The 21,054-nt window shown below is 35.3% G+C and overlaps 2 protein-coding genes and 1 long non-coding RNA gene across 5 annotated transcripts in view; 2 read left to right on the forward strand and 1 right to left on the reverse strand.

The window, feature by feature from the left end:
- Positions 1 to 250: 250 nt before the first annotated feature.
- LOC126713094 (60S ribosomal protein L15-1) lies at positions 251 to 2,538 on the forward strand. The gene is made up of 4 exons (XM_050412748.1): positions 251 to 416; positions 516 to 682; positions 1,476 to 1,673; positions 2,115 to 2,538. Exons 1-4 carry the CDS (start codon positions 413 to 415, stop codon positions 2,358 to 2,360), a joined length of 615 nt encoding a protein of 204 aa, XP_050268705.1. The 5' UTR covers positions 251 to 412; the 3' UTR covers positions 2,361 to 2,538.
- Positions 2,539 to 5,479: 2,941 nt separating this feature from the next.
- LOC126713095 (ran-binding protein M homolog) lies at positions 5,480 to 19,365 on the reverse strand. Of its 2 annotated transcripts, none has more exons than XM_050412750.1 (10): positions 18,871 to 19,365; positions 17,409 to 17,555; positions 17,147 to 17,233; positions 13,970 to 14,015; positions 12,912 to 12,988; positions 11,354 to 11,516; positions 8,755 to 8,823; positions 7,266 to 7,319; positions 6,806 to 6,892; positions 5,480 to 6,033 (listed from the first exon to the last, which is right to left on the reverse strand). In XM_050412750.1, exons 1-10 carry the CDS (start codon positions 19,239 to 19,241, stop codon positions 5,758 to 5,760), a joined length of 1,377 nt encoding a protein of 458 aa, XP_050268707.1. In that variant the 5' UTR covers positions 19,242 to 19,365; the 3' UTR covers positions 5,480 to 5,757. The 2 variants fall into 2 exon arrangements, with proteins under 2 accessions (XP_050268707.1, XP_050268706.1); XM_050412749.1 differs by having other exon boundaries at positions 7,260 to 7,319; positions 18,871 to 19,364.
- Positions 19,366 to 20,159: 794 nt separating this feature from the next.
- The window catches only part of LOC126713098 (uncharacterized), a 28,414-nt gene continuing 27,519 nt past the window's right edge, over positions 20,160 to 21,054 (forward strand). For both annotated transcript variants that reach the window (XR_007651267.1, XR_007651268.1), the window contains exon 1: positions 20,160 to 20,524. This is a non-coding gene — a long non-coding RNA (uncharacterized LOC126713098). The remainder of the gene's footprint in view (positions 20,525 to 21,054) is intronic.

The raw sequence follows: 21,054 nt of genomic DNA on the forward strand, positions 1-21,054 counted from the left end.
AGACTCATTGAATCAAGATCATACAACTTGGACTTGGGCTGTGAAATGGGTCCTTACACTAACTTTTATTATATAGTTTCTCTCTTAAAAAAAAAAAAAAAAAAACTGTTATTCTATAGTTTAATATGTTAAGTTTTGTTCCCATAAAAAAAAAAAAAAAAAAGTTTTGTATTTTGTACTTTTGTTGGGTACGTGGTGCTTGGAAACATTGATGAGGCAGCCCATCCTCCAAAGCCCATTAAGCCCAACAGCCTTTTAGAGTATAGACAGAAAAGGAGAGGGCATTTTGGTGATTCAGACACGATAAATTACTCTCTAAAACCCTAGTATAGCTTCTCTCTTTCATTCATTCTCTCAGCCGAAACCATACACAGAGCGAGAGAGAGGCTGTTTGAGAGAAGAGAGAATAATAATGGGTAGGCATTTTCTTGTTTTACTTGCTTGAAAATTGATGGGTTTTGTTTTTAATTTACAGAATTTGAATGAATTGATGTGAATGATGAATTGATATATAGGGGCATACAAGTACGTGTCAGAGCTATGGAGGAAGAAGCAATCGGATGTGATGAGGTTTTTACAGAGGGTGAGGTGTTGGGAGTATCGCCAGCAATCTTCTATCGTCCGTCTCACTCGCCCCACTCGCCCCGACAAGGCTCGTCGCTTGGGTTACAAGGCCAAGCAGGTTTTCTTTTTCTTCTTCTTCTTAATACTATCCATATGTTTTTAATGTTAACCCTTTTTTTCTTACTTCTAATTCAGGAAAAAAATTATTCTTTTTGATGTACTGGCTAGATAGTTATTTATATTTTAATAATTGGGTTTTATTTATTTATTTATTACATTTTAACATTAGGGGATCTCTGCATTTTGTTGTTCATTATCTGGATCCAGTTGCTCTACTATAAGTTGATGTTTGATTGACCTTGTGTATATAATGACTTTTCTATATTTATTTGAAAAGAAGAGAAGGTAAAAAGGAAAAGAATGAAATGAAATTTATTCATACCAGCTTTAGTTTGTGGGAAGTGTACATTATCATGTTGCTGTAGCCATTGTTATACTTGCTTTGCTTACCAACTTACGTTTTACCTACAACTTCGATTGCGTTTGGTATGGTGGAAAAGTGAGAAGATAGAAATGGGGGAAGATATATTTTTCATGTTCTTTTGTTTGGTAGAGTAGGGAAGAGGAAGAAACCAAAAATGGAGAGTATTATTTTTTATTTTTCCAAAATATAAGGAAAATAGAAGAGAAAATGTCTTACATAGGTGATTTGACAATCTTATTCCTCTAATATATTATAAACAATTCAATACTAAGATATGATAAGAATTTGTTACCATATTCTCTAGTTTGTGTACATTTTAATCTCTTCTTTTCTTTCTTTTTTCCATCTTACATTTTGTTTCCTTTCACTTTTCTGGTCTCCCTACCAAATGAAGCCTTAGTAGTAAATATGATAATATTCTTTACAGGGTTATGTGGTCTATCGTGTACGTGTAAGACGTGGTGGACGGAAGAGGCCTGTTCCTAAGGGTATTGTGTATGGAAAACCCACAAACCAGGGTGTCACACAACTGAAATTCCAACGCAGCAAGCGCTCAGTTGCAGAGGAGCGCGCTGGTCGTAAACTGGGCGGTCTTAAGGTTCTTAACTCATACTGGCTCAATGAGGTATGTATGAAATGTATTATTTTGCCAAGCAATGTCTGTACTTATTCAAATCCTCTTCTTTATAAAAGAATGACAATGGGGACTTGGAAATTTACAGGCATTATATTTTCTAATAGTTGTTATTTGTAATAGTTGTGAATGAATGAGCCTGTCCTAGTAACAGTTGATAAAATATTGTGAGAAAATGGGTTGAATTAGTATCTTAATTGATAGTTTGAATTGGAAATTTTCTTTCCTAGTGACAGTTGATAAATTATTATGAGAAAATGGGTTGAACTGTTATCTTATTTAATAGTTTGTATTGAAATATTTTTTGAAAGAATGTAACTTTTTGTTGTTCCTCCTGTGATTATATTTTTTTTGAAGTTATCCTTGTGTATAGTTGATGCTTTGTTAAAATCCTTTTCATAGTTTTGATGCTGTGTAATTCCACCTTCGCAGGACTCCACTTATAAGTACTTTGAAGTTATCTTGGTTGATGCTGCCCACAATGCGATCCGCAATGACCCAAGGATTAACTGGATCTGCAATCCTGTTCACAAGCACAGGGAACTTCGTGGACTCACCTCAGCTGGAAAGAAATACAGAGGTCTCCGTGGGAAGGGACACTTGCATCACAAAGCACGACCTTCAAGAAGGGCAACTTGGAAGAGGAACAATACTCTCTCTCTCAAGCGTTACCGTTGATTTGCAAGATATTATTGGTGTTTTTATTATTGTCACAGTTCTACCTGTTATAAGATTTTAGCTTTAAGAAACTTAAGTGTTCTGAATTATTTTTGTGATTCAGATTGTTAACTTGGTTGTTGGTCATGCCCGGACAGTTTTTGTGATTGTTAAATCAGTTTTGGATGTTTTGAGTTTTTGTGCTTGCTGTATCAGTTTTGGATGTTTCATCACATAAATGCGTTTCTAGTTCGCACTCTTCGTGTTATTGAACTTCAACTGTGTTTGTTTGATGATTAACGAAATTCTTCATGCTCCAGCTCGACTGCTCTTTTTATGCAGATTGGCTGAACGGGTGAAGCACATTTCCCTGATCACATCTTAACATCTTCGATTTGGACCCATACCTTATTTGTTGCCAAGTGTCAACGAAGTTTGACGAAGGTCAAATGATGTAGGATTGATGTGAACAAGATGTCATCTAAAAGTGCATAAGATAGGCTTCAATTTGAAATGTCCTATACAAGAAAATTCCAAATGAACAACTCGAACTCGCTAAAATATGACTAGTTTCAAATGTGAACGAGAATAGCTTATTGGCTAGAAGAATCATAATTTAGACTGGTAGACCCTTATGAGATTACTCAATAACATTGGCTAGGCATATAGCACGTTAAAGTTAAGAGTAATCAACCAACTCAATCTTTTCCTTGATAGTATGGAAGAAATCCAACCCTTATGAGATTACTCAACAACAATGGCTAGGCATATGGCAGGCTAAAGTGAAGAGTAATCAACCAACTCAAATTTTTATTTTTATTTTTTATTTTTTGTAAGGATTGCTCGTTAGTTGATTATGACAATTGCCATTACTTGAAAGCCCCTTCCCATCAATTGATACTAGTTATTATCATTTGGTTTCTCATGACTTGATTTGTCCAATGACAAATGCGAAATGAAAGAAGGATTTTCCTATCGGCAATTAGATCCTATCGTGTGTCTACCTTCTTTTTGCAAAAATGGAGAGATGAGCTTTCTGATTTGTTTGTTCAACTTGTTTTCTCATTGTAGGTAGAGAGATAGTTGAAGGGGGAGATTTGGAGAGAGAGAGGATTTTATACAAGGAGAGGAATAGTGAACTAGGTCAACTTAACAAAGGTTGTTTTTATTTTGTTTATTTTTTATTTTTTTTAATTTTTTATGAGAAGCTTGTAACTTTTATTCTGTAGAAGGTAAATTACAATACGTCTTGAATCCAACTAATTCAATCATGCTTGGATTTTCCTTTGAACAAGTTACAAAAAAGCTACGAATCCCTCTTGCAATTAAGCAAGCATATGTGCAGGTTAATTTGCTTGGTGTTGTTCATTGTAGAGCTCACCAATTGAAAACAGTTGAGCTGATGTTTAATTCCTTGAATTAAATTGACAATGAATATGGGAGGGTCGGAATGGTCTGTGAGTGTATCTTATACAATTTTTGAATCGCATTCAAATACAATGTCATGGAGTCCAACATCCCTTGCAAACAGTGCCATCAATGGTGCATTCTAATGGTCCCAATGGTGCAGAAATTTTCTTGCTTAATGCAGCAATTAATGCACTTGTATGGTCCCTGGCAACAATGCCAACACCAGCCTCCTTTGTGCTTGAGAAAACAGTGCCATCAATGTTAACCTCGTACTAAGGAGGCTCCAGTGGTGACCATCTCGATTGCTCTTCCTCTCTGACCTGTGAGTGCTTCAGATTTGCAGTTTGGAATTCATCAATGTAGTCCTGTGCCCTCTTCACAATGTCACTACCAAATGCCCCGCGCAATGGTGATGATTACAAGTGCCAGTCCATCTTCATCCATCTGTTGGTTGTATTTTAAATACCACAGCAAGTCCATAAATTCCTGGAGGTGGGAGGTTTTGTTGTAGCGCATCTACACTCGATTTTTTCCATACTTTACCAGCTATTGTGCAATCCCAGAAGACATGGCCAGAGGTTTCTGAAGCTTTGTCCACTCACGCATCACAGATTGCAGATATGGTTGTCAATAACCTTCTGCCAAAAAGATTAGCCTTCGTGGGGGAGAATGTTTTTACACGCGAATGACTTTGTTTTAATAAGTAATTAAGAATCACAATCCCAAATGACACACTATTTATTTTAAGAGAAATGATATATTTACAAAATTTTTACAACAAATCCTAAGTGACAGGTTGTTACTGATTGTTATTGCAAGGGCAAAAAAGTAATCTTAGTGTTAGTTTCAAATTTGAACTAATAATAACTAACCACCTGTAATTTGTTATAAAAATATTGTAAAAATGTTGTAGACCATCTCTCTTATTTTAAGGCGTGTCATCTAGCAATAGGAGGAAATTCCTCCAAACTAGTACCGCTAAAATGCTGACCAGGAAAATAATTTCCACTCCATTGTTTTATCCTATTTTTTTCCAAAATATAATACTTCTTTTGACTTATAATGCATGGTCAAAGGGATTGCCCAAAACTGATGCATTTGGTGAGAGTTTTCGAGTATAAGAAACATTGATTTTTTTTTTTTTCCTTTTTTGGGAGGAAAAAAAAAAAAAAATACCTGTTAGATCTTGAAGAAAAATGCTCAAGGGGTCAACTCTAATAGTAAATTGGTTCAAGCTAGAACTGCAGGTTCGTAACCATCAGCCCAGCACAGCACACACAAGGAAATTAGTACCAATGCCCAACATTTTTAAGAGTTTGGAAAGAATGGAACCCAGCCATTTCCTTTTGACAGACAATTTCTAGCATTTTTCAAAGGAGGTTCTACCGAAGAAGATGAAAAGCTCAATCTACAATAGTGACATTGCAACGATTGAGCAAATATCACCATCTCAACGAGCTCCATTTGAGCATGATCGCCTTTAGGTCTCTTTAGCATGGCTCAAAATATTATGTCCAAGGATACTTTCTCAAAAGATTTCAACAACTAATCAGATGGCTAATCCAGCGGATAGTAAGAAAGGAAAATTAAGTAAAAGATGGAATCTCAAACAGCTACTCCATTCCGACATTACCACACAATTTTGTGTTAAGTCATTTCTTTTTTAGATTTGCCTAGCAATCAAATGGCACATTTACTACTTGTGAAGTTAATAAAAATCTCACAAGTCATAATACAAAAGACCTTCCGGATAATCTATCAATTTAAGATTCAAACCACCATTCAATTCAATTCAATTAAAATGTTTCATTGAGGTTGCAAGCTTACATGAATCTAGAGAACATCCCATTCCTCCCAAGAAGCATTATTGCAGATCAGCTAAGTAGCAAGGGAGTCTCTGTACAGTATACCATACCCTAAAACCAAGCTGATCACTTGCAACAGTTTGGGGTAGTGGTCAACTGGCTATATAACAAGGGGATGACGAGAGGTGTGATAAACATATCAGCTAGCACTTCTTACCAATGTTGAGTACTCTGTGCAGATAGAAGGCTTCACCTTGATCCCCATTTAAGGACCTTCTCTCCAAGCAGCATGCAGTTAGCTGCCTGAGTAGCCTCTCAAGACAAGATTGCAAGCAACCATGTGAATCTTTTAAGTTAGGATTCATTGACAAGATCATGGCATTAACTGCATCAGCAACAACTTCTCGCTGTGAATCTTCAAGCAGGTATCCAACTGAGGATTCCCGTGGTTGTTCATATGCCAACAAGGCAACACAATCCTAGAGAGAGAGAGAGAGAGAGAGTTACAATTATTATTTAGCTCAAAACTTCAAAAGAGTAAGGATCATTGTATTGTTTAGTACCAAAGGATGCCTCTTTAAGACATACAGAAACCAATTCACCCTAACCAGCCTAAGCAAGTCATAAAAGCAGTAAGTCCTATGGTTTACTAGAGCATCCTTTTTCAATTTAATTTAATTTTTATATTTATGACGAGGAACCCCCTCCCTCAAGGTATGGGCCAGTCGGACCACCCCAGAGTGGCAAACCCTGGATGTCTACACTTGAGCATCCTTTTTTGATATGCTACCACCATGAGATGGTAAATTGTGGTGATTCAAAAATTTCTTCCCAGGTTGACACGCACACAGTTATAGACTGATAGGCACTTCTTGATGTATTTAAAAGGCTCATACGGAAGGTAAAAATGTTTTCCTTTTACTTTCCTCTTAATTGCATTGTGCTGCTTTAAAAAGGAAAAAAAATATATATATAAATAAAAAAAAGAGAGAGACAAGAATAATTCATGTTTTACTGCAAAAAGTAAAATATTAACATTTATCTCAACATCTTCCAACTGTAGAAGGAAATGAGAGATAAAATTCCATGTGTTTCATCCAAAAAATTCTAGAACAAAGCAATTATTGGGTCAATTGCTTTGCAACTTACCAAAATCACAGCAAATGCATGGACCAGAAGAATTTCAATGCAGAAGTAGTATTTCTATGTGCAACAGACTTATCATTGTTGGCAAACAATTTTACTCAGTACCTGAACAAAATCCTCAAACCCAGCGAGCCCAAAAAATTTTGCCAATTGAATCCTTCCATACTTCACAGCTTCCTCCAGTGCCCCAACCTACATGTCAGGTTCAGGTGTCTCAAATTATAAATAAATAGTCAATTAAGTATACTTGATCATAACTTTGTATGTATCAAAATTAGCAGTCAGTGACAACCACAATTAAGGGTTTTCTAACCAACCCTAAAATCAGTCATATGAGAACAATTAATCAATCACATAAATCATGGAGAGAAAGTTGAGAACACTTTGCCATTTTCTACTGACGAATATAGTAAGCAAAATAAAACAAAAAACCTTTGAATGGGTAACTTGCATTCATTCCTTTCAAACAAACAAAAACCTTCTATTATGGAAGTAGCTTGAATTCCTGTGTATAAAGCTACTACTAAGCAAAATTAATAGGGTAAAGAAAAGAACATACACGAACCAATTCAATAAACTTTTGACAGTGAAGCAGAAAGCAGGTAGCCGATTTATCATCCTGCAAAAAGCACAATTGATTGTCAATGCCTGGATAAATAAAGGCAATCTAAGAAGGTTGAAGATAACCCTTAAAAGGTGAAACTAAATTACAATTTATAAAAATCTGCACTACAATTAGTGCTCAACAATGATCACATATCTCTCATCTTCTACCACAAGAATCAAGCACAAATTTAAATTCAGAACAAAAAATGACATGCCATCAGTATCACATTGAAGCTATAACAACCCCCCCACCCTTTTAGTGGGCGACCAAATCTTGAAATGTTTTAAGTTTTCCTCAGATTCAAGGACAATTTTTAGTAAACATATGGATGGCCCCCAAACTATTTTTCAATTACATATATCACCCAATAATCTAAAATTTCAAATAATTGTTTCTCTAAATGGAACAACACCAACCCAACAACACCCCCCCCCCCCCCAAAACCCAAAATCTGTAATCCTGATTCTGCCCTGATGCTATGAGAACATTGGAAAATAAAAACAAAAACAAAAATGCATAAACATGTTCTCAAAGTTCTCATTTAGCTAGTGACAACTTTCAGGTATGGGAAGCTATAAGTTTCAAACCTCAAAGTATAATCATCTCTTCTACTGAAAAAGAGGACCCTGCTGAAGTTATCAATCTAGTTTTTGTCCCAGAAATACTAAATAGCCCTTTGTAGATATAATAAAAGAGAACAATTTTGATTTGAAAATGTCAATCAAGTAATTTGATAATGAGAGGACATCAGTATGTTTTATTTTCTAAATGGTTCCTAGATTGATTGAATTTTAGATGTGAAAAGCTCTAGCTCTAGCTCATTGGAGAAAAGATATTCAAAAAACGATTTGACCAGTTAGAAAAAATATCTTAGGACTTATCTTTCAAATGGATTAGTATGGCTTATCCATACTTCTGCCAGCAGTTGACAAGAAACAACCAGATATTCATGCAGAAAACCAAGTCAGGTTTCATTCCACCAGTTCAAACCACAGTAAGAAATCTCAATGCCATGTTGCACTGATATAGCACATAGAAATTTCAAACACAGTTCAAACAGCAGGAAGGACAAGAATTGAGGCAGTTAAGCAGTTGAGAAGAAATACTTAAAAATGGTTATGGTATTGAAGCATGACTGATGATAATAACAATTGTAATCAATGGCACATGTGGTGGGCAAAAGGGAATGTGGGGGGGCTGGGCAAGGGGAGGGGGTGTTTGTTAAAGTAAGAGGCAGGGACTAGGAGTAAACAACAATTCGTGTGTTACAATGCTTGGCAATTTACCAATTTAGATGACATATATGCCTTGTGAATAAGTATTAAACAACATTCGTTTCACATTAACAATTAAATAAACCTTCTGAATATCAGAGCCAGGTTGGCAACACACTTTTTAAACATTAATGAACATCATTTCAAGAGAACACTCTGAAAGTTGAGTCCACCTGAACAATCTGGGGATACCAGTCATGAAGTTTACCAAGTACAGCGTCAATCTCCCCATTCTTTATTAGCTTCATGCACAGTGAAAATAAGTCAGCCAAATTTACAATATTAGCAAAATTAACACAGCTCAAATTAGTTAGCTAAAAAAGGGTAGTTCAAATAAAATAAAAGCAAAAAACAGAGCTAGGAAACAAAGCAGTTGGAGATAATAAGTAAACCAAAAAAAAAATGTAAGAGAAGATAATTAAGTGAACTTCAGTTAACACACTCTGAAAAGGATTAGGCAATCTCCTCAAGCATGTGATCATTGGAAAATAATTTAATGTAAATTGTGGTTGCCCCTTGCATCCAATGGGATAGATATTGAGGCCCATTGCACTGATTTTGGAAATCAGAACTAAAAGCCCAGGTACCTTAACACAATCCACATTTTTGGTTAAGCTCTAGTAGAGAAGTAACAACAATTCTTGCAAGTAAGATGATGGTGATGTGGGACTATTGTACTTTAACATGACCACATGGTTCTTACAAACATTATTATGATGTGTTTTCTTGCAAAACTTGGGTGGGATCATATCTTCTTCTTTTATTATTTTTTCTTTTTTATTTATTATTATTATTTTTATCCGGTTTATTGCTAAGTTGCACACAACTACTCTCCATCCCATTCTTATGTAGGGAGGAACCATTTAAGCTATAACTCACTCATGGGTTGGCTCATTGCAATATTTCACTTCTTGTACTTCTTCATTTTCCTCAATTAATTAACCATTCAGACCATTTGCTGATGATTTCACCCTTTCAATCTAATGATTGAGGGAGGTCTTTTTATTTATTTATTAATTTATTTACATATTTAGTTCTTCTAATGCAAATGATCTTGTAGTATGTTCTTATAATTTTTTTCCCCTTAATTATTTTAATTGTTGTTAGCTATAAGTTGAAGTTTTTTTCAGCAAAAGTTCCCACATTTAATAAAGAGAATATATTGAATTAGACCAATCACAGACAGAATAGTAACTTTTAGGAATAACTTCAAAATATTGGTGCTGCACTACATATGATATCTTAGCAAACTTCAGGAATGACATAAACTATTAACCATGAGTGAGGATTTGATCACTTCATATTGCATAAGAAAACACATATGCAACAATAAGCACCTGTTGCTGAACTCAAGGAAACCCACAATATCATTAATATTACCCATGAAACAATGAACTCCAATTCAGCCATTCATATGTATTTATTTCTCCAAGTATTTTATGGAGGACTTTTGTAAACTAGAAAATAGAGATTAATTAAGATAAGATGGAACATCTAATCCAGAACATTTCCAATCAATTTTAAAACAAATAAAAGCTATACTTCAGCATCTCACTAAAAAGTTGTTTATTGGTCATCAACTTTCTATAGTTGCAGCTGCAAAGAACTCATTCTGAGAGTTTGATTCAGCTGGGCTGCTCCTAAACTGAAATATTTAATGCAAAGATAGATAAAATCACACCACCTCACTGCACATTTTATCCATTTGTTACATTTTCTGGGGCCTCAAAACTGAATCAGTCTATTGCGGAACTTTGTGAACTGTCATGTGAAATATGATCTTTTGGAACTGTTAGTTCTGTTGACAATGTTTTTCTCTAGCTCAGTCCATCATGTATTAACTGTTGCCAGTACTCTCTCAGCCTAGCTGGTATCAATTCTAAGATTGTCTATTAGAACTCAAGCGACCACAAAGTAGAATGAAGTGCCAGGCAAACCCCAACATCCCCACCTCCCCCCTCTTTTCCCAAAAAAGAAGAAAGAAATGGAAAAGAAAATTTGAATAATTCACAAAAGGATCTTTTATCATTCCAAAGAAGTAATTAAGTAGAGAGAACATATTTCCCCAATAGGACTTCACATCAAAAGAATATAAATTGATAATGAATTTTGAAAGATGAATATACATGTGCGTGTGTGCGCATGCGTGCTACGGTTTCACATGTTTGCAAACTTTGCACATACAAGCATTAGTAAAGCTGGATATCTTCCAACTTTAAAAACTAGTGGAGTCAAATGATTAGTATCTTTCACTCACATTGAAAGGTGAAGAAAAGGACGTATCTTTTATGTGGAAAGAAGCATTTAATTTATAGTTTGTTATCTCTCATAAAAAGCCTTTTTTTTATTTTTATTTTTATTTTTATGAATAAGAAAATTTCCTTGACAAATCTCAGTATACAAGAAATATACTAAGAGGAAAAAAACAGTCAAGACATTGAACTGTCAATGAAAGTACGCAAAGAGGAAGAAGGTGGGCAACACAGCCATCCACTCATGCTCACAATGGAGGAGCAAGTAATCAATTGTCTCACCAGTTTTTTTTTTTTTTCCCACTTAATTATTTAATAGCCTAAATTTTTATAAAGATCCATCATTGCATGGGATAATGGGTAAGACCCATAGAATATTATATATCTATATAGAATCAAAAGGTTAGTGAAACCCTCATATCACGGTCACATATTAGAGAAGAGCATGAGAGAGAACACTGAACCCATATTTGTAAACCAAAAGTCCATATGGACATAAAATTAGTCTAAAATTTCATACCTGTCGTAGAGTCTTTCTCTCATTCAATGCATACATGATGTCCTGCTCATCAAAGCCATTCTCTTGAGCTATATGGACAGGAGGCACAGTAGTTTTACTAGCCATGTCAAATGAGTTGAGAGTCTCTTCATAGCCATAATGTAGTAAGTAGGAGCGTACAATTCTGGTTAAAGATACAAGCACATTAGTACTTGAAGAATGGCAGTCATAGATCAAATAACAGTAACATGACTTTTCATAACATAGCCAAAATGTGTTGCTAAGACATACATAGTTCTAAGGTGTATATAGCATGAACAATAAATATCTTTAAGACATACATGGTTCAAAGACACATATAGCTATGAACAATCTTTAACAGTTTTGCATGCATTTAGCAGGACATCGCAAGAAAAAATGCAATGGAAATTTGAATAGCCAACACCCTACAGTCAGAGATGTTAGGTAGACCACTATGTATTGGATCAAATTTACTAGGACCTTGGCTATATGATAATGAATATCCCTAAATTCAAGATTGCTACAAACATAGCCAAAATGGAATTCTATTTTCATCCCTTTTTCATGAGAGATCTTCCAAATGTATCAACAAAGCCATAAAATACATCCTTACACACCAAAAAAAAAAAAAAGGATTACAGAGACTCCTATTCTGCTCTCTCTCTGGAATCTAAATCTAGGACTCCTTCAGGAAAATGTAAAGATTCAGTATTCCAATGACATGAACCTAATGATATAATATCACTTTACCTAATTTGAATTCAACATCTTATGAAAATTTTTCCTTTCAAAAATTAGATAAGTAAATAGTTTTTTATTTTATTTTTAAGTATGAATACAATAAGAAAGCTTTACATAAATGTTTTTTTCCTCAATGATAATCTTATTGCCCCCACAGAAAAATTTGAATTTTATCTCCACTAACAGGACTTCAAACATTTCAGCCATTTGAAATTCTTAAGAGCAGGTGTATACACAGTATAGGACCCAGCACAGCTTCTAACACTGCTCCCACCTCATATATTTAAGGTTCTTCCTGCTGGCTTTGTAAGCTTCTTCTAACCACTGATTGCCCTTCTTAAATTCAAGAAAAGCAACCAGAGCTATCCTTTCCCTTCAACGCTCTTATTTGATAAATTTGGAATCCCAATTCTAGACTTGAAGAACATTTAGGATTTGAAACCTCATTTGCTAGTTGATCTCCAAACATTATATTTGACATTTGAAGTTGAAGGAAACAAAAAAGGAAGAGGTTGAAGCTGTACCAAATTTAGGAAAAAAAAAAAAAAAAAAAACTCTTCTCTTGAATCAGTTGGCATATAATTGCATTGTTCTAAAAATTACATAGGCAGCAATTATAATTTTATAACCAAAGAATAAACCAAGAGTCAGGCTCCACTGTAGGACAAGCTTCAATAGTAACAAAGGTTTCTAATTCTTTTGCCACAAATCAGATGATTCAATGGAAAGTAGTACTTAAATCAGAAGAACCTCAACAGGTGTACAGCAGAGTAGAAAATGTCTTGGATGAATAAGATTTAATCTGATGTGAACATACCCATGACTGACATTTGGTGGCAAAGATATCTTTTCAACTGTCATTTGTTGCTTCATCCTCTCTTGTTTTTCAAAATCCTAATCAAAAGACACAAATGAAAAAGAAAAAATTAACAAAGGAAACAACAACAATGAGTAATTCCAGCAAAAGAATAAAAAGGCAAAGCATGATAACAAAACAAATTATCTATCACTTAATTTTACTTCACTAACCCAATTCAATAAGTGGAAATAATCCTTCATAGCTATGAAATCCAGAAACAACATATTTCATTATTTTGTACTTTTCAGTTTTTTTCCCCTGAAAATTTGAGATCATTATTGGGGGTTTTGAATGTGGAAGTGTAATTTAGGACTCGGAAAATCAAGGAAAAATGAAATAAAATTTGAAATATCTATGGGTTTTTCAAATGTTTTGAATAATTTGTTTGTTTGAGATTTACTTTTTTCATTACGTTGTTCTTTCATTTGTTGCAAATTTAAGGAATTTGTCTAAACATCAAAAAAATAATTTTTTTTCAAGGAATATGAATGGAAATAAAGACACTTTTAAGGAATTGGGGTGGGCGGGCAGGGCGAGTGCTGATATCCACAATGCATACAGGGTAGGAGGAACACCACCAAAAGCAAGGGCAGGAGATGAGATCCCCAAAAACTAAATGCCCCCTGCCATCCCTAAAAGAAAGACAATTTGGAAGAGCTGTGCAAAGGGAAGAGACAGAGAGAGTTGAGGTTAGGTTGAGAGGACTTGGGGCTAAAATTTAAAAGAGAAAGAAATGGAGGGGAACTCTGGTCAAAGTGGTTGAAGTGGTGCCATTAATGTACCCAAGTAGTGTATATATTAGCAATACTTGGGTGTTTATGAGGGTGCAGCACATGCACTCTAGTCTGAAGTCAGTGTGTGCGTGTGTGTGTGTGTGTACATATCACATTCTTCAACCTAGGAAATCACCTAATATGGTAGGCCAAGATTCAAAATTCTGGGAAATAATGTAAAGTTGTAAACACAAACCCACACTTAAAACCAATAGAAGAAAAAGGAGGAGGAGCATATCTTGCCTCAAGATCAAAAGCAAATGGTTTCTGCCCAAAGTTGACATGGACCCTGCCAAATTCAGATCAAACACATCTGAAAAATCAGGACCTCTGCCACTATGAGAAAAAGAAGCTGTAATAATTAATATGCAATACATAATAGAACAATTTGTAATTTCAAGGAGACTTCACAGGACAGGCAATTTAGCATTGTTCACAAACCTGTTATAGAAGCGTATCAGATGCTATAGACTGTTGGCTATTCAGGATTACAAACTAAAGGTTACCAAACTCAAAAGCTTGACAGTTTTCTATAACACATTACTGAAGCAGATAGACCAGATAGACCCATTATAAAGCACAAGCACTTTAACTTTTCTACAGATTCAACCAAGTATCCATTCTTATCAATTAATTGTTCAATCATAAACAAATAGTGTATGTGTGTGTGTGTGCGTATATATATTAAATTATTGAAGCCAAATTATTCATTTTCTTATTTGAATTTGAATGGTGAGAGGCAATGCATATATAGGTCAAAACATAACCATCTATTTTTCTATAGAAGAAAAAAAAAAATAATTAAGTCATATATTTCACTTAGTTATCTCTATTCTAAGAACCCTTAACCTTTTATTTATTAAACACTCTAGTCTAAGAATCCTTGACTCATCCACAGAGACTCCCATAAATCTACTACACTATCTTATGCTTTGCATAACCCACTCCAACAGTTCCTTGGTTGCCTCCCCCCTCCATCTCAATGTCGAACAACTTTGAACAACTAGCTAATGGAATAATCTCTTGCAAGCCTTCGTGGGGCACCATGGCCCATGTACTTGCTGCATGTGGTCTCAATTCACCTTTGCCCAACACCTGGTCGCGCCCTACCAAAACAGCCTGTTGTCCACCTAGTCTCTGTCTTCCTCCCCACTAAAGCTCAGTTGAGCCTCGTCAGTTTTTCTCCAGTTCCATTCCCTAGCACTTGAATGTTGCCTTAGATGCTAAACCACATGGAACTCCACCCTATGTTAAGCTTCTTGTCCTGTCGCTACCACACCCATTGTGCATTCAACCCCCTCGGTACTGCTGTGAAGACCACGTTTGCCCTTGACACCTCCAAGCTACCCACCGCCTGTCTGCCTAGCCCCCACATTCCAGAGAGTTATAGTCTCACTTGTCACAGTAATATCTCTGGTCTGACCCATATATACTGAATCAGGATGTTGTATTTTCTCTCACCTAAAGTCTCTTCAAAATCTTTCAGCCCATTGGGTTTTTGGTCTTCTAAGTATTAAGGTGAAGCTTTTAGAGCTTTGGCCCACCTCAAAGTGAGTGGGTCGAATACTTAAAAGTTAAAACCCCTTTAGCGCATGTTGCGTTGTTAGAATCATGCCCACTCTGGTTCCTCCCTCTTGACTTCCCCAAACAAGGACTGAATTACGTTTCTTAAAGTTTTCCCAAGATACTGGCCTCTTGCTATCATAGTTTAAATTGGTAAACTATACAAGTCCACCAATTCTTGTGAGAGGAGTGTCATTGGCTGTTGCCTTAAACTATTGGCTAGATCCTATCCCTCCAATCTAGTAGAAGATTTAGTCTCTCTCTCTCTCTCTCTCTCTCTCTCTCACACACACACACACACACACACACTATAGATTATGGCAAGCATAGTCCCTACATGAGCACATCTCTGAAACTCTTTCTCACTATGGAATAGGGCACACATTGCCCTTATATGAGCACAAAAAGGCAAGGAAGCCCCCACCAATCTGAAAATGGAGCTCTAACCAAACTAATTGTGAAACCTGAGGTTAGTGTCAACATCACTGATGAAGACGAAGGTTTAACAAATCTCCCTTGGTTCCTTGTGTTTTTCTGATTTGTAAATTTTATTTGGTTGGCTCTGTATTTGACAAGTACCAATTTATATGCCGCACCATTGTTGAATCTTGTGTATCCTAGCAGTGTTAATAAAATTACTTTTTCATTTTGCAGAACCTAAACTGCATCCTGGCACACCAATATGGATATGTGTCAGATACAGATACACCTGCCTATCTGATAAAAAACTAAACCTATACGTTAAAAGTCACATCCCACTCCCAGTCAAATGACCTATTTGAACATTAATGACATAATAATAGCTAGTGGAAGTAACGTAACTTTTGGACTTATGCAGGACAGTGAGCTGGTCCAAGTGGACTTGTGGATGATTGCTTTGTTCAGACTTGGAACTTATCAAAAAAGCTTAACCTTGGAAGCTCCTGCATCACATATCTTAGTTCTTACACAACACTAACGCTATCAGAGATTACCCCATCATTACTGGACCATCAAACATGCTGACATTAGTAACTGATTCAGTACTGATGTTTCTACATATTTTGACTTGCTGAATTATTAGAAAACTACTATTCCCTCTGCTAAAGTGAACATGATTAGGCTTTTCATTTTCTTGGAAGAAGGCTGATTATTTATTGGGACTACTACATGATCACAGTCTGACATGTAGTAGAACAACTATAGATACAAAAAAATGATTCATAAAAGTGAATTATATATACGCAGACACAGTTACAGTCTTGCAACTTATTAAGAAAGAAAAACATAGCATTGCAAGCAGTGTAACAAATAGAGTTTTTATACAAGGTTGCAAACAGGAGAAGTGCAAGAAAGGGATAAATTTATGACGATTCAATAGATTAAATTCACCATATTCTTGTTTCTTTTTCCTAGATTTCAGGAAGCCCCAAGCATAGATAGTATTAGCGCTTATCAACATTTACATTCAGTTGCTTATGGATGATTCTAGTTGAGCCCTTACATGCCATGTACAGAATCCTCTAACCAACTTACCAATAAATAAATAAATTTTATGTCTTTAAAAAAATAAAAAAGAGTAGTTGGCCTGACAATTGTTTTATGATGTTGGCAGCAAAAATTCAATACTTTAACAAACACACAATGAGCAAAACTATGCCACATCCATGCAAGAGAAACAAAAATATCTCATTTAATAGTATTAACAAATATCATAAATAATTAATATCCACTAGCAGAGCAAAAGTTCCAGACTTAGATTGATATCTGCACTATATGAATCCTGCAATAACATGCACTCACAACTTCCTTATTACAATAGGTTTATGACAGAAGGATGAAGCAGCATAAAATTTTTAAAGAGACGGTATAACTTACTCCTCATTTTGGCTGTGAACGGCAATTGTAGGAAATAAGGAACCCTTCACATCATTGTACACTGTTCCTACTACTGCTCCATTTTTACTGGTAACAACAAATAGCAGACATATAATTATCAGAATCCTTAGAAAAAGGGGACAATTACAGGAAGTAAATTAAAATTATACACGAGCCCAAGATGGCTACATGATTTAATAACATACTGAACTGTGTTGATTCCAACAACTAATAAACTGAAGGTAGCAAACAAATGTCTTACGTGAAAAAGAATTCATGTGAAGCATAATTAATTCCAGCACCAACTATATCATTAGCTGTGTAGGTTGGGCCAAAAGCCTCTCCCTTTCCTTGTCCACGATAAAGCATTCCATCATCCCCATGGTATCCACAACTGTGTGGCTCCCACCTGCCCCATAATTAATTAATTAACAATAATAACAACAAAAATTTCAAAGCCCATGTACAATGTTACAATGTAAGACTGCACAAAAAAAAGGTTTATTATATATTTTTCAAATCTTAAGAAGTACACCAATAAATTCTTGCTCAACCGGCATCTCTTGCCCTCATAAGAGCAAGGTGGTGGGTGAGATTGTGGGTTCAAGAGTCAAGACTCACTGCATACATGTGCAATTTTCCAATCAAACAAAAAATATGCCTAGAGAACAATGGCAACTATAGAACTCACCAAAGAGAACATGTGCACAATGGATTTAAACATGTAAAACTCATTAATCTTGTATAATTCCATAAAAGAACCTTGTTTTTGAAGGAGCTACCAATGATTTGTAGAGCCAAATGTATGTTAAACTGGTGGGTCCCACCACAAGCATTAGAGTACTACTTTGGGCAGTATATTGACTCTATAAAAACCATGGGCTATGGTTCAACCTTAGAGGTTCTAACCTCCACAAATTAGTAGAAATCTTAATTTGGTATCTAAAGGTGTTTGGTTATCTTTCCAAGAGCCTTGTAAGTTAGTGGTATAGCCAACTCTCTTTAATTAGAAGAACTCGGGTTTGAATCCCCCCTCCCCCATTGTTGTAGTTATGGAGTTATCAAAAAAAAAATTATGAGAGTAGTCTGCTGGCTCTAGTTAGCTCAACTGGTAAAGTTTATTCTCTTTAAATATGGAACTTAGGTTCAAATACCTCCAAAACCAAAATTCAACTAGTGTCTTGGCCTGATTATTATTTTTTGATAGGTAGATAATGAGATTCGAACCACAAACCTAAGGCACCACAAAGTATGCCATTCCCTTTGGGCTATCACTTGAACCCCCCCTCCCCCCAGTGTCTTGGCTTGATCATAAAAGGCAATCATCAAAGAGCGGATGTCATAGTTTCAAATCCTATCTTTGTCTATCCAAAAAAAGTTATGAGACTAGTCTTAATTCAGCTTAATGTGAGTGGACTAGTCTTAATTCAGCTTAATGTGAGTATTTTGTTTAGTTAAGTCTACTACAAGTCACAACATCTGAAGTAGAAAGATTACCACTGCTTCTACACAGACAGCAGTTAACTAAGTATAAATGATTAACAAGCTGCACACTTTCAGACTTGCAACATTGAAACTCTTTCAAATTGAACTCCTACAAGTCCCTAAAATCCCAAGCCCTTTGTTCACAAATCATTTACGTTTTCAACAATAACACTACACACACCCAATTTCACAACTTTAGTATATTTCTTGCTATTCATAGAAAAAGGAAAAACACAAACCCGGGCTGTCTCCGCATCTTGAAGTTGTCAGGGGTGAAGCCAATGGCGATCTGGCCTTTGGCCCCGGAGTCCTTGACGTAAATCTCGAAGTAGTAAACGAGTCGCTTCACCGGAGCCGGCTTGTTAGCTTGCACCACTCCGACATCGTGGCCGTGGAGGTTCACGCTCGGGTACTTCACCGAAATCTTATCGGTGGAAACCACCAGGAACCCGCCTGAGCTGTTTATAGTGTTGAGCTCCGTCGGGCACTCCTCGTCTTCCGTGTCCTCTTCCATCTCCTCCTCCTTCTTCTTGTGCGCCCCACGCGCCACCTCCAAGAAATACGACCCCACCTCCTCCTCGTTCTTGCTTCCACTATTGTTGTTCGTCATTGTTTTCTGATATAAACAAACCCTAGAAATGTGAATTTGAGAAATGAAATGAATTTGAATTTTATCAAAATTTTGGATTTGGATTTGGAATATTTTTTTGTTGTTGCTTTGTTAAAATTTGTTCCTTGCTTCTTGAATCTTTTTTTTTTTGCTGAATACACACTCATCGGAGGGAGGGTTTTACTTGTCTGCGACCATGAGCTGGGTTACTATGCTTGCATTGGGACACGTGTCAGTATTAACAGTGTCCTCTTGCTCAATGATGACGTGGCAGCATCAGATTATTTCTAATATTGGAAAAAGAAAAGAAATGCTGTGTTTTTGAATAACTTTTTGTGAGATTGGCGGTGTTTTTGTAAGAAGTTTTTAGTAATGTTCTTTGTTCAGGTTAATGTGTGCCCATTAAGTTATTTTTATTTTTGGAAGCATTTTTCGGGAATTGAAAAAGCTATTATTACTTTTTCAATTCTCAAAAATTATTTTTTTTAAAATAAAAATTAAGGACATACATTAATAAAATCCTATATATATATATATATATATCCAAGTTGAAAGTTGCAACTTGCGAAATTATTTTGTAACAAATTAAATTTGTTTAGTGCTTGTTTATTAATATTGTTTAAATAAGCTCAAAAAAAAAATAATATTGTTTAAACGATAGTTTTTGTTATTTAAATAACATAACACATAATTTCACAATATTTAAACAACATGAATTTTATTAATGTGTGCCTTTAGGGCACATATTAACCGGACTACATATATATATATATATTATATATATATATATATAAAATTAGTATCTTACGTGTTTTTATATATATATATATAAAATTAGTATCTTACGTATTGATAAAAAACAATCTTTATATAACAAATATTCAGATATTACAACTTGAAATGCTATTATCTATTTAAAATAACAAAAACAAAAAACAAAAAGAGCTACTCTCTTTCAATTTGAAATGGAAATACCCAAACCCCAACTGGTCTCTCTTCTCTCTTTCAATTCGTATCGTAAAACCCGAAGCTAGCTCCTTGTCCGATACTTTCCCTTTTTGTTTCGTGTTACATTTCGGATCCCAAACCCGATATTTCTATATTTCCTCCCTTCTTCGATTTCTCCGCTCCATATTTATCTCCCTTCTTCCAATCTATTTATTTTTGACGGTGGGTGATGATATTATTAGCAGCAAAACACACAAGAATTTGGTTTCAGTTACTTTTTTGAACCAAAGCAAGCTCAACAGAGTTCTCAATCTATTGCATTCTAATCAAACAAGGTGAGAGAATATCTCAATTTCTTTTTTATTACATATATGCACTTTCTTAAAAATAACCAAACACAATGTTATTTTCATTTTTTAAGATTTGGGTTTGCTTTTGCTTTTGCTTTTGCTTGTTCTTCATTTCAATATAGCATCATTCAATAAATCATGGGTCACATTTATTTATTTAATGTTATTTTGAAAATTTTAGTTTATTTTACAGTGGAAAAAAAAAAAAAGAGTGGGTGTGGGCTAAAGAGTGAAAGAAAGACAAAGAAGGGGGAACAGTTGAGTTGAGTTGGGTTGGGATTGTGGGGGTTTGGGTTTTGGGTAAGTCGCTTTCGAATAATAATGGTTGCAATTTAATAATAGAGGGACTCTCTTGGTCTAAAGGCCAATGTCATCCTTATTCTCATGTCTCTTTGTCCACTCATGTACCGCTTTCATTTCTCGACCACCTAAACAAAAACAAAAGAGACTGAGAGTTTTTTCCGTCTTTGGAATTCTTGAAAACCGAGGAGTAATGTGCTTTGCTTTACACGGTA

Source organism: Quercus robur, chromosome 2, assembly GCF_932294415.1.
Source record: "Quercus robur chromosome 2, dhQueRobu3.1, whole genome shotgun sequence".
NCBI lineage: Eukaryota > Viridiplantae > Streptophyta > Magnoliopsida > Fagales > Fagaceae > Quercus > Quercus robur.